Source organism: Crassostrea angulata, chromosome 6, assembly GCF_025612915.1.
Source record: "Crassostrea angulata isolate pt1a10 chromosome 6, ASM2561291v2, whole genome shotgun sequence".
NCBI classification, from domain to species: Eukaryota; Metazoa; Mollusca; class Bivalvia; order Ostreida; family Ostreidae; genus Magallana; species Magallana angulata.
The window spans coordinates 60,342,458-60,355,654 of NC_069116.1; the positions used below are offsets into that span (position 1 = coordinate 60,342,458).

At 35.8% G+C, this 13,197-nt stretch overlaps 1 protein-coding gene across 2 annotated transcripts in view; it reads left to right on the top strand.

Moving 5' to 3' along the window:
- LOC128187837 (PH domain leucine-rich repeat-containing protein phosphatase 2-like) overlaps positions 1 to 13,197 on the top strand; it is a 35,355-nt gene that overhangs the window by 18,313 nt on the left and 3,845 nt on the right. For both annotated transcript variants that reach the window (XM_052858462.1, XM_052858461.1), the window contains 12 exons: positions 1,248 to 1,906; positions 6,520 to 6,654; positions 7,409 to 7,590; positions 7,865 to 8,040; positions 9,429 to 9,575; positions 10,027 to 10,478; positions 10,843 to 10,903; positions 11,016 to 11,111; positions 11,432 to 11,590; positions 12,159 to 12,353; positions 12,629 to 12,791; positions 13,040 to 13,170. In XM_052858462.1, coding sequence (XP_052714422.1) covers positions 1,248 to 1,906; positions 6,520 to 6,654; positions 7,409 to 7,590; positions 7,865 to 8,040; positions 9,429 to 9,575; positions 10,027 to 10,478; positions 10,843 to 10,903; positions 11,016 to 11,111; positions 11,432 to 11,590; positions 12,159 to 12,353; positions 12,629 to 12,791; positions 13,040 to 13,170 — 2,556 coding nt within the window. The remainder of the gene's footprint in view (positions 1 to 1,247; positions 1,907 to 6,519; positions 6,655 to 7,408; positions 7,591 to 7,864; positions 8,041 to 9,428; positions 9,576 to 10,026; positions 10,479 to 10,842; positions 10,904 to 11,015; positions 11,112 to 11,431; positions 11,591 to 12,158; positions 12,354 to 12,628; positions 12,792 to 13,039; positions 13,171 to 13,197) is intronic.

Below are 13,197 nucleotides of genomic sequence, written 5' to 3' on the forward strand. Positions count from 1 at the left end.
AGACTGTTCAATACACATTTTGAGTCTGTTGAAAAAGACTCAATATATTTCGACTTAACGTACTTACATTGGGTACAATCCCTATCTTCAATTTTAATAAGATTTTCTCTCAGACTGACAAAGAAAGTGTTGCAGTGAATTAATACTCAGCTGTTTTCATTATATATTTACAAGCTTTCAAGATGAATTAATGTTTAAAGTATCGATATAGAGACATTTATCAAAGGGGTATTATTGAAATATTTCGTCACATTAAATATTGAGGCCTTGGTGGTAAATAAGTTGCAATTTTCTCTGAAGAATGATATTGTTTATTCAGGGTATATCTAAAAGTCTTCTGCGGTGTCTTTAGGAGTTTATGAGGCGTTGAATGAACATGAATCCATATCACAAAAGAAACTTTTTAATAGAGTCTGAAAAAATGAGTCACGCTCTTTCGCCTGCTGTTTTAATGGTAGTCATATACATGTACATAGCCATATATCATAATTTCAAAGAAAATGAGAAGTCATATTTTGTAGAATTATTAAAACTGATGGATTGGACCGGGATTACTTTTATATGGCAATTATAAAGTTAGCATTGAAATATTTGTTGGGGAAAAATGTAAAAAATGTGACATCGATTGTCCTGCCCCAGATCCTTTAAAAGTAAATGTTCAGTTGATTTTCATTTCATACTAAAGAATGTAAATGATGTGTAATATGTTAACTTTATTACTGAATATATAGAGATTCGTTTGCCATGTAGAAATTAATATAGAATAAAGTCTTAAGCATGAACTGTTAAAATCTTTAAAAAAACAGAGCAATTGATTCAGAATTTGAGAAAGAACTTTTGTTATCATTTGTTTTGTAATTTGTGACTGTTCCGGTTACTGAAGCTAATTCTTGATGAATCTTTTCCTCTGGTGAGACAAATTGAAGTTTTTTTTTGTAAACAAACGAGGCAGAAAGATCATTTTGACAGAAAACGAATATATCAACAATTTTTCTGGTCGTAGCTTCCTGGTGAAATCTGTGGAAAGTACGGGTTCTGTATAATGTGCGCACAATGCATAGAAATGTGCAGTGGTACAGGCCGTAACTCCTCCTTAATGAACGATCAGTTCACGGCTTTCTGTCAGCGGAGTAAATCGTCAACCGACAATTCATTACTCTGTCATTGTAGTGGTATGATTGATTGACGTCCTATTGTTGTTTCTCTCCAGGTAAAAGTAATCTTTTTATCTCCATTTTGGATTTCAGAACTAATGTCATGCTGGAGATGCCTCCCGACAACCAGCCATTGACAGGGCACCAGAGTCTCAACTCGATCTCCAGCAACAGCACAGCTCAGACTCAGCCACAGAGTGAGTCAGGCTCGAGTTTGTACGGGACTCAGTATCACGGAGCGGAGGCTTGGTGGAGTATGGGCGAGTTCCTCCACCAGGGGCTCACTCACCAGAGTGTCGGATTATCCATCCACGGCAAGAACGATGACGACACATGGGACCTGAGTGACTCGATCGCTGATCTGTACATGGAGGTCTCGGAGAGGGAGGAACAGGAGAGGGACAAGTCCAAGGGCCAGCTACGCGAGTCAAAGACCGAGGTGGACAGGAAGTGGCTGGAGAAGGACACCAGTAATGGATTCGTGCGAGTGTTTCAGCCGGACTCGGAGGTGTCTAAAGTGTTCCCCTGTACTCTGTCAACCTCCGCCCACAAACTCTGCCTACAGTGCGGGCGACCCCCCAACTCCATGCACATTCAGTTAAATGGGGACATTATTCGGAGGCTGGAGCCGTTTGACTGCCCGCTGGCCATTCAGAATGAATACCTTCAGAACGTGGGCTACAAGGACACCAAGAAGATTCAGCAGATGGGGCTGTGTCCCGACCTCTCCTGGCTTGTCAAGTTCTATGCAGGTAAGACGATGATTCAGTCTGTTAGGTTATTTGACAGGTGCTCATAACATTATATGAGATCATCCTGGGTGTTTTTAAGTTAAGATTTCAGGTTTTAAGTGGTTATGCAGGTTACCAAACATACAGAAATCCTGTTATTCCGGGTTGCACTTTATTATCGTTCTTAAAATCAAACATTAAGAGGACATGGTAATTTTACAGTACAGCAATAATTAAGCTGTTTACATTGAATTGATGTCTGTCAGGATGCGTCAGTTTCACACTTCAGTGAAGAGGACTACCTTTAATTAGGGGCGCTTGTTTTTTTTGTCTATGTTGATTTTTCCAAATACATGTATGGACTGGGACTTTATAAGCTAAGAGTGAAAATACAGGGTCATGAATAAATTGCATGTCTGTCAGGATGCGTCAGTTTCACACTTCAGTGAAGAGGACTACCTTTAATTAGGGGCGCTTGTTTTTTTTGTCTATGTTGATTTTTCCAAATACATGTATGGACTGGGACTTTATAAGCTAAGAGTGAAAATACAGGGTCATGAATAAATTGATTCATCCCACATCAGCCAATCAGCCCGGTCCTGTCACAATCAGTTTGTGTTTATAACAGTAAGCTAGGGCTTCTCCAACGGACAACAGTAAATATAAAGAGCTCCTCTATCAGGCTCTGTATGAGTAAACCGAAGGCTTCTTTAACAGACGACAGTAGATAGTGGTCCTCCATTAGTCTACATATGAGTAAAGACTTCTTTAACAGACAACAGTAGATAGTGGTCCTCCATAACGCAGTCAGATCTCGCTCCAATCTCTGAACTAAGAGCTATACATTAAAAGCATCAGCGGGACAAATATTCGAGTCCAGATAAGGCTGGGGCTGGCCACTTTGTGCGCTGGTTGATGGGTTTTAGAGTAGAGGAAGTGTCCTGTTAGGTATAGGGGTGTTCCAGCGGAGCCCTGGCACCATCCATATCTAGATCAACTACATGCCATTCCAGGGTCGTTAGACAGATAAAACATCTCATAAAAAATGTCCTCAATGAGGCCTGATTGGTAAGAAAATGCAACATAAATAAAATGGACCCTCGTAAATATGGTCTGTTTATCTCTTGTTTGTAAACTATTTCTGAATCAGTAGTTTTGGTAGCGCTAAAAAATAAACAGGTATTTAGTGATAGGGAAGACCTTCAACAACTATAGAATTATTCTTAAGAAATATTTTGTGCTCCCTGTGTATTTTAGGATGGGGGGGGGGGGGGCATTGTTTCTAATGTCCATGACAATAAAGCATTCCACTGATTTGCTTAAAATGAAATTAGATACCAAAAAAGAAATGAATGAATTTATCGATATATTAACAAATAATTGATTAAAATACCCTTGTAACTTGCTCAAGATATATTATGCAATGTAACGATATATTTTGTGAGTGACGATTGTGAAATACTTACAGATATATATCTTAATCATGTCCCAATTCTTTTGTGATGAACAATTTGTTATGAGTACCACAGTGACAAGACAAATAAGTGAACATAAACCCTGAATGATTGGACAATTTATTACAATGTTCAAAATTCATGTAAACCAAACTTGTTCCGATCCATCTAAATTATGTCTCAGTCTATTAAAGTATTTGTTGTAATTGGATATACGAACACCGATTTATCATTGGGACCTTAACGCACGGGTCAACTCTGTACATAGAAATTGTGAACTACATTTCATTGAATTTCTCATGACACTTCAGCCTTCTTTATGAAACAAGATATTTTTCTCAACAATAAAATATGAGGTGTTGTGAGACCATGCATGTCTCTTTGCTTTTACAACTAAGAAGAAATAACGAAGGAGCTATTTTAAAAATGTTGACTTTTTATAGTTGCATTAGAATTAAATGTGATCATAAAAAGCAGTTGAGCAGAATAATTGATGTGGTTATGTTGAACTTTAATATGATAGTTATTATCACTATTCACAAGGAGGATTACTCCAGAAATACCTTGGAAAAGATGGATTCCCCCCTCGCATAGTAATTTGTACATGTATAACAAACCAAATTGAGGGAAATCCCTAACCTAGTAATATGTAATAAGTAAAAACAGATTGAGGGGTACCCCTAGCCTAGCAATTTGTACAGTTTGAGGGATATCCTTAACCTAGTAGTGTGTTATTTATAAAACAACTACCGATAGTTTGAAATGATTTATAAGTCCTCACTTGTACACTATCAAGTATGTGTTGATTTCAGCTTAAGCACTTCTTGACCTCAATCATCAGATGATAATTACAATGTCAACCATTAGTGATATGACACAGGGACCTGATGTACTGTTACAATTACTATAACACCAGTACATGTACTGTGTAATGTTGTAACACAGGGACCCCTTATGTACCGTTACAACTACTGTACACCAGTACATGTACTGTGTAATGTTGTAGCCTAGCTGTTATCAGATAACTGCTCAGCACTTACAATGATGTTGGTATAATGTTATAGGTATATGTAGAGTACTGGGTCTTTAATTATCGGTGATTATCTGGGCGTGAGTGATATTGTCAGTAGCTGTAGGCTATGTTTTTTTTAATTTACGTGTTAGTTTACGTGTCATCAATAAGATATAGCCACTGATTTTATCTATGAAAGAATGCAATTTCATTCCATTTCTATTATGTAATAATTATTGTAATTTGATATGTAATTAATTGTACGTTTGCTTTAGATCTGGTTAAAATGGCGGTTATATATCTGCTTCAAATGGGTTGGGGTCGTAATTTATAGTTGTGTGCATGTTTAAAGTTTAATGAACAGTTACTGGGTATACGTACAGTTTATTTATTCTCAACCTGTTATTAACTTGATCTTATCATGACTTTATCAGACTTTGTGAATCTGTCTTGTTCTAAAGGAAATATTACTTTTACATTATTTTCCCAAATTGTATACTAACATAAATAATACAACATTTCATCTGAAATAAATCAACCTAGTACGCTCATTTCATAACATCCATTGATGGAATTAATTAAATGCAATAAGCATATATATATATGTAAACCTACGTACAAATGTAGGAAATAAATTCACCCCATGGGCTTGAAATTTCATAAATTATTCTGTCTTTCAAACCACAAAATGAACGGCCTGTTTTTCAGGGGACTAGGGTGAACCAGTTTATTTACCTGATGAGTATGTGTAATTAATTAGCTGTCATTGTGACGTTAATTATTGATAAACGTTACACTTATTTACTTTTACATTGCTCTACAAAGATTGCATCCAATGTTTAATTTCATTAATAATGGTAATTAACTTGTAATTATATGAACAATCTATTTGTCACAGTTTTTACAGCTAGCACAATAAATCTACTGGGTAATATACAAAAAACATGGCAGATATATAAACTATATGCTATGCATCTTTATGGAAAATGCTAAGATGTTGTTTTCTGTTAAATTTGTGTTGATGGTTAGGATGGAAAAATTCAATCTAGACCACCTTTTTTTATAAACATATAAATTGCTTTTTTGTGTGTGTTGGTTTTCAACTGAATTCATTGTTGACAACACTTGTCTAGTCTCGCCATCAGGCTTAAATATCAGTAAATGTGATCCTAAACTAAATTCAATATTTGACCTAAAATCATATATTCTTTTTAATTATCTGTACAGACTTAATTTACAATTAGACAAAACCAATGCTTATATAAATTATATTAATTGTCAGACTTCTATCTGTGTGCTTTAATTTTAAGACTTTCGAACTGATTCATTTTCTCTTTATATTTTTTAATTTTGATGAACTTTAATTTTCCAAACTTTAATGACCTTTTATTGCCCCAGATTTTAATACCAGTTTTTTGACTGACCAAATTTTATTGACCTTTTATTAACCCAGATTTTAATAACCAAAGGACTATGTGCGGTATGATCAAATATCTGCCCCCGATTTCAACCAATTTTTAAATAGTATCGTATAAAAATGAAATCTTCACAAATCATTGTAAAGAGGATGCCTATAACTTTTATCTTGATTTTAGTCATCATTGCTCACTCGCTATTTATCTATGACATCACCTAAATGACCTCATTCCCGCAAATTTGCAAACAAATGAAGATATTCTCATTTTTGCTCTATAATTTGCATTTGAAAGTATAGAGTGCAGGTCTGCTCAAGTGCAATTTTAACATATGTTTTCCTTCAGATAGTTATACATATTATACTAAAAAATGGTACTTGAGCAAGCCTGCGCTCGATGTTTCCCAGTCGAAAAACCATCGGAAAACACCCATATTTTGCTACAAAACATCAATTTATCAAAATAATGCAATATTCATGACGTCATTTCTATGTTATGACGTCACTGTGGTGATAACCTTTTACACCTACATTTCCAATATGATTTTAACTATCTTTCATCTTATTTTAAAGCTCTTTCTAAAACTTTGATTTTGGGGGGCAAAAATTGCATAAAACCGCACTTAGTCCTTTTATTGACCTTTTACATGTATTAACCCAGCCGATTTTAATATCAGTTTTTTGAAATACAAATATCAATTACCTTTTAGTTTGTCCAGTTTTCAACTACCTTTTAATTGTTTAAATATTCCAGGCAAGCCGATGTCAGACGGTACGTACTCCCGGAACCAGCTGACGAGGTACGCATACGTACGAAAGGGGAAGCTACTCCACCAGTGGGTCAGACGACTGTGTGTGGTGTCGGGGACACGCCTACTTATATACAGAGGTCAGAGTCACTGCTGTACTTGTCTTGGGGAGGGGGAGGAGTCAGGGTGGGGGGGGGGGAGGGGGTATCTATGATATTATTTGATGTATATATAGCATAATGGCATCTGTAGCATTACCAGAATGTGTTTACATGGGCTATAGAATGTCCAGTACTATGAGATGGAGGTGTCATCTATAACAATTTAAAAGTAGAGAAGACTTAGTATCATAGTATTATCAAAGAATTAAGGATGTCTGGGTCACCAGAGCAAAGAATTAGTACATATACTATGATGATTTAAGATTTTAAAATATCTAGTATTTACCGGTATATTAAAAGGCAAAGAGTATCTATACATATCTCTATATTTTCATAAGAAAGTGAGAATATCTCGATAGCAACATCTAATATAGTACTGTAACACATGTATCTACAATAAAAGCTTTAGAGAGAGAAATTTGATTTAACTGTCAATGATAAAGATGACCAAGTCAAAGAAAAAACACTTAAAAGAATATCAAAGACTTATTTTCAGGTTAAATACATAGTCAAAAAAAAGATCAAGATAGATAATTATATTAACTTGTCTTAAATTATAAGCTCAAAATAACTATATATAAAAATCTGGGATATAAATTGCTGACCTAAGAGGTTTTACATTTACTGTGGAGTACTGTGATTTTGGGGGGCTTTTGATCCCTACAATTGATGTTGTAGCTCCATAACAAGCTTTTTAATGCACCACGCCTGACTCGATTTCTTTGTTCTGCAGACAAAAGCAAGAGTACCAAGCCGACGGTGGTCCAGCTCGCGAAGGGTGAGGTGGAGGAGGTCACGGTCAAAGGTCACGACCGCTGTCTGAAGGTCACCTCCACCCAGCAGGGTGACCGCTCTGTTTACCTGTCCTTCGACAGTGACACAGACTACTCCAAGTGGCTCCGCAAAACCAAAAAGGTCAGAGCCGAAACTTGAGTAACGCTTGCTTCTATTGTTAGTAGAGTTACATTCTATTATTATTAGTACAGTAGATTCCTTTTAAACTGATACATGTAATACATTTATTATAAGAAAATTATCAGATTCAATGTCATTTCATTCATGGGAACCATTTTCTGTTTTGTTGTTGTCTGAATGATGTTTTTATTTTCGTCCACCTCTTTGGTTGTAGGTGGTTTAATGGACATGTGGTTCAATGAATTGATCATTTTGTTTCACCTTTAATCTATAGGCTACAGCAAAGCTCCCCTCTAAGGCGGATCTGTCCAACTGTCACCTGGAGTTCTTGCCGGAGACAGTGTTCATTAATGAGGACCTGAAGTGTCTGAACCTGCGACACAACGCCCTCAAGGAGCGTCCTATTGAGGAGGACATCTACACCATCGGGTGGCTGGACGACCTACCAAAGTAACTAACTGACACCGTCTCTGGTCCTATACACACTATATTATAATACCTATACACACTATATTATAATACCTATACACACTATATTATAATACCTATACACACTATATTATAATACCTATACACACTATATTATAATACCTATACACACTATATTATAATACTTATACACACTATATTATAATACTTATACACACTATATTATAATACCTATACACACTATATTATAATACCTATACACACTATATTATAATACCTATACACACTATATTATAATACCTATACACACTATATTATAATACCTATACACACTATATTATAATACCTATACACACTATATTATAATACTTATACACACTATATTATAATACCTATACACACTATATTATAATACCTATGCACACTATATTATAATACTTATACACACTATATTATAATACCTATACACACTATATTATAATACCTATACACACTATATTATAATACCTATACACACTACATTATAATACCTATACACACTATATTATAATACTTATACACACTATATTATAATACCTATACACACTATATTATAATACCTATACACACTATATTATAATACCTATACACACTATATTATAATACCTATACACACTATATTATAATACCTATACACACTATATTATAATACTTATACACACTATATTATAATACCTATACACACTATATTATAATACCTATACACACTATATTATAATACCTATACACACTATATTATAATACCTATACACACTATATTATAATACTTATACACACTATATTATAATACCTATACACACTATATTATAATACCTATACACACTATATTATAATACCTATACACACTATATTATAATACTTATACACACTATATTATAATACCTATACACACTAGTTCCTCAGAGTATTCTGTATCAGTAGACACATTTACTACTCCATGTACTGTATATATGTATCATAGAGTCCAAGTCACTACCTCACACTATTCAGTATCATACAAACTCTTCGGTTACTTCAAATAAATCATTCACGGTAATCAAATCTTCATTTACTTTAAATACTGTTCAAACCTGTAGAAGTACATGTACTGAAGAAATGGATTGGAGCAAATATTTCAAATATTTAGGGAAGGTGTAATTTCATGGAATCTAACAATAAATAGATAGCATGCATCATGATTTGTTAGGTAAGGATGTAACAGTAAATAAGCGGGGAAGAGGTATCAAACAAGTACAGGCGCCGCCACAATTTATAGATATTCCACAGGACTAATAATAGTAATTACTAATACTTAGTAATACTAATGATGCCTCTGTCAATAAATGTGTTTGGTTTCTTTTGATTTCTGACATTTTCCTTGTCTGCTGTAGATTCCACAGTCTGTGTAGCCTGAATCTAGCAGACAATAACCTGTCTAACTTCCCAAATGCCATCTGCCAGATGAAGACGCTCACCGAACTCAACATAGCCTCCAACAAAATCAGAGAGATCCCTTCCGAAATAGTCCACATGTCCAGGTAAGAAATTCATAGACTCAATGAAATATTCCACTTGTCCAGATATGATAGACTCAATGGAATATTCCACTTGTCCAGATATGATAGACTCAATGGAATATTCCACTTGTCCAGATATGACAGACTCGGTGAGATAGTCCAGGTATATTAAATACATGTAGACTCCATGCAAATTCTGAACAGAAAAATTGTGACTCTTGTTTCAGTTTGTTCTCTCTAATGCAGTATCATGCTGAGGGTACAGTGGTACACTTGTTTTCTGCTATTTACTTGATACAGCTATCATATCCAAGTGGCTTTGCAATATTTGGTTAAGTTGACTATGTACTTAATCTAGTACATTTTCTGTATGACATAGAAATGGTTGTACCTGAAATCTATATATGCTGATCAATCTCCTTATTTCACATGTTCATCGTATATATAATCTTGTATTATTTTTGATTTTCAGCCTGCAGATGTTACACATCCACAACAATCACCTGAACTCACTACCCACAGAAATGAGTGAGATGAGCTCGCTCAAGATCCTGGTTCTTGCCTTTAACCACTTTACCACAATCCCAGAGGTCCTCCTCCAATCTCAGAATTCCAAATCTAATTTGGACAGCATTATCATGGCAGGGAACAGGGTGGAGAAATTACCACACGAGGTGTTGTGTAGGATGCAGCACATCAAGAAGATCGACCTCAGAATGAACAGCCTCTCCTTACTACCGAGTGAGACGGCCAAGTTCCACTTCCTGGAACTGGTGACCCACTTAGACGTGAGGGACAACCAGATTAAGGACCTGGACGTCCGGTCCCTGAAGTCTCTGGAATACCTGAACTGTGAGAGGAACGGCATGCAGAGTCTGCAGGTCAACGGCTCCTCCCTCAAAAACCTGTACGCCACCGATAACGGTAAGACACATGTACAGTACGACTGGGTAATAACGCTTAGGTGTTCACAATTTGATATTCTCACAAAACAAAATATCTTGAATCCCAGAAATAAGGAGTCAAGGTAAATTACTAAGAATCTTATACACCACTGTCCCGGTAAGATGTGTTTACATATGGGTAGTTACATTTTAAAAGTGTTCACAATTTAAATATATATTCATGATTCGATACAAAAGGAAACACAGAATTAAGAACAAAAATTAAAATTTGGAATCTTCAATATAAGACTATCCAAAAGTCTTCTGTTTGTCCTTTAACCGCCATGTTCTACAAATGTTATGATTGGTAATCAAGTACAATATTTTGTTTTCCTTCTTTACAGTGTTGGAAACATTTTCAGTCAATCCAAAACCTGAGTGGCTTGTCAATCTGGACATCTCAAGGTGAGAGAGAAGCTTACAATGTATTTTATGATGAAATGTTTGAAATGTGATATATATTGAGACATCTTTGACTTTGAATCTTGGTGTGTAAACAACAATGTTACTTTGACAGAAACAAGCTGCCCTGTCTCCCCTCTTGGGCCTCCGAGTGCTTCTTTATGGTCAAACTCGATGCTAGTCATAATGTGATAACAGATCTTCCTCCAAGGTGAGTCGGAGTTGTCCCCCTTAAAGTGTGATTTATTTTATGGTTCCACAAAAGAGAATCTGCTTTTAAAGTTTGATTTGAAAGTCTTTGTATTATCAACCACAATTATAAAAGGTTTTCTTTTAGATAGTAGAGTATTTTTTACATTTTATTTTGATAAGTAAGGAATCGTTAATTTATGTACATTGCTGATGTTTTTGACATTTAAGAAAATTAGTTGCTGTAAGATGTATTTTTTAAAATTATTTTTTAAAGTTTTCAAGGAACAAGAGAATAAGTTGCTGTATTTGTGGGTGTATATTTGTGGGTGTATATTTCAGGTTGTTCTGTGACGCCCGTAAGCTAAAGGTGCTGAACCTAAGTCACAATAAGATCTCTGAGGTCCCCTCGGACCTCCAGAACTGTGTGTTGGAGGACCTCCACTTGGAGCACAACTGTCTGACTCTGTTACCTGGCCACCTCATGCTGCAGGCCAGCAAGTAAGTTAGCCCTTCAGATCCACTTAAAAAGGACAACTTTAATTATTTGAATTCATAACATGCAAATGTTGATCCTAAAATTCAGAAACATAAAAATTCTAAATCAGTTCGAAAATCAACTTTGAAGAGAATAGTAAGAAGCAAAAAAGAATTTCAAAATAAGCTCAAACCCATTAATCAAAGAGCAAGAAACAACTTTTAACCACCAGACCCAAAATTAAGAACTTACAAATATAAATCATTTTGAACTCATCCCTTGAGGGGGAAATTCATACAGATCAAAACCAACTTAAAAATATGAAATCTTTACAACTTGCAACAATCAGTCCCAAAATTAAGAACCCAAACAATGGAAATTATTAAATAATGTGAAATCAACTCTGAAGATAAAGATAGAAATTTAAACAAACCAAGGCTAATTATAACACCGCCTTAAACCCAAGAATTTCACAATTCAAACCAATCAAGAATTCCACAAATTAAACCAATTCAAAATCAGAGCTTTAGATATGAGCCCTCTAGTCATACACTGGCAGTCTTCATGAGTTTTCTTTCTGTTGTTTTGCAGGTTGAAGTATTTGAACCTGACAGGAAATGACCTCCAGTCTGTCCCACAATTCAGTTTTACCCACAGTTCCCGGCTGCATGAGCTGTACCTCTCTGACAACAGATTGGAGGATGACTCGATCCCCTTCCTGTGTACCTTCACCAAGCTCAGAACTCTACACATCGCTCACAACAGAATCACAGAAATCAAAAACAGGTAAAGATACTTCCTACCATTTATTGGTTGTAGTCAGAATCAATTTATTTTGATGACATCATGCTGTGAATTATTAAACACCTTGTTATCTGCTCTGAAGTTTCTTTAAAACATTATCTTTACTACTTGTACTTATACTAGGTTAAATAAAATCTGCCTTTCAGTTCACAAAATCTAATTGCTTTAAATCTTTAAAATGAAGTTAGGGTCTTACATGTACAGTAAAGTGAACTATAGCTTTAGCATCTATCTTTACTGTGACCTTTCTTTTTCAGAGACATAGTGAAGCTGGAGAACTTGCAAGAGATCAATTTATCAGGGAATGACCTTCGAACTCTGCCCTCTAACCTGGGGAAACACCCCAAGCTCCAGATCATCAGGGCCAATGGTAACCACCTGAAGGAACTCCCCGACTTCAAACGGGCCAACAACCTCAAGGTGGGTACCACGGCAACATCAGAACAATAGAAGGGGCTAATATAAAGACTTGTAGAGGCAAAATTTAGACACTCCCAAGGTCTGTTCAGCAGAGCAGGTGCCAACAGGAGCTCAACAATTTTTATTGGATGGAACTTTGGCCAGCAGTGTGAGTGCCATGCCACTCTACTGAACAGTCCTTAGGTGTGGCTGGTGGTGTTAGTGTTACATAGTTCTACCTCTGACAGGTGTTTGTTGTTCTTCCACAGGTGCTTGAGGTTGGATCCAACCGTCTGTCGGATGTGTCGGTCACCAATCTTATGGGGTCACAGGTGAAGCTGCTGGACATCTCAGGAAACCCAGACATCATGGTCAAAAGTAGTGAACTGAGGGGGCTCAGGTAATGATATCACTGACCAAGCTAGCT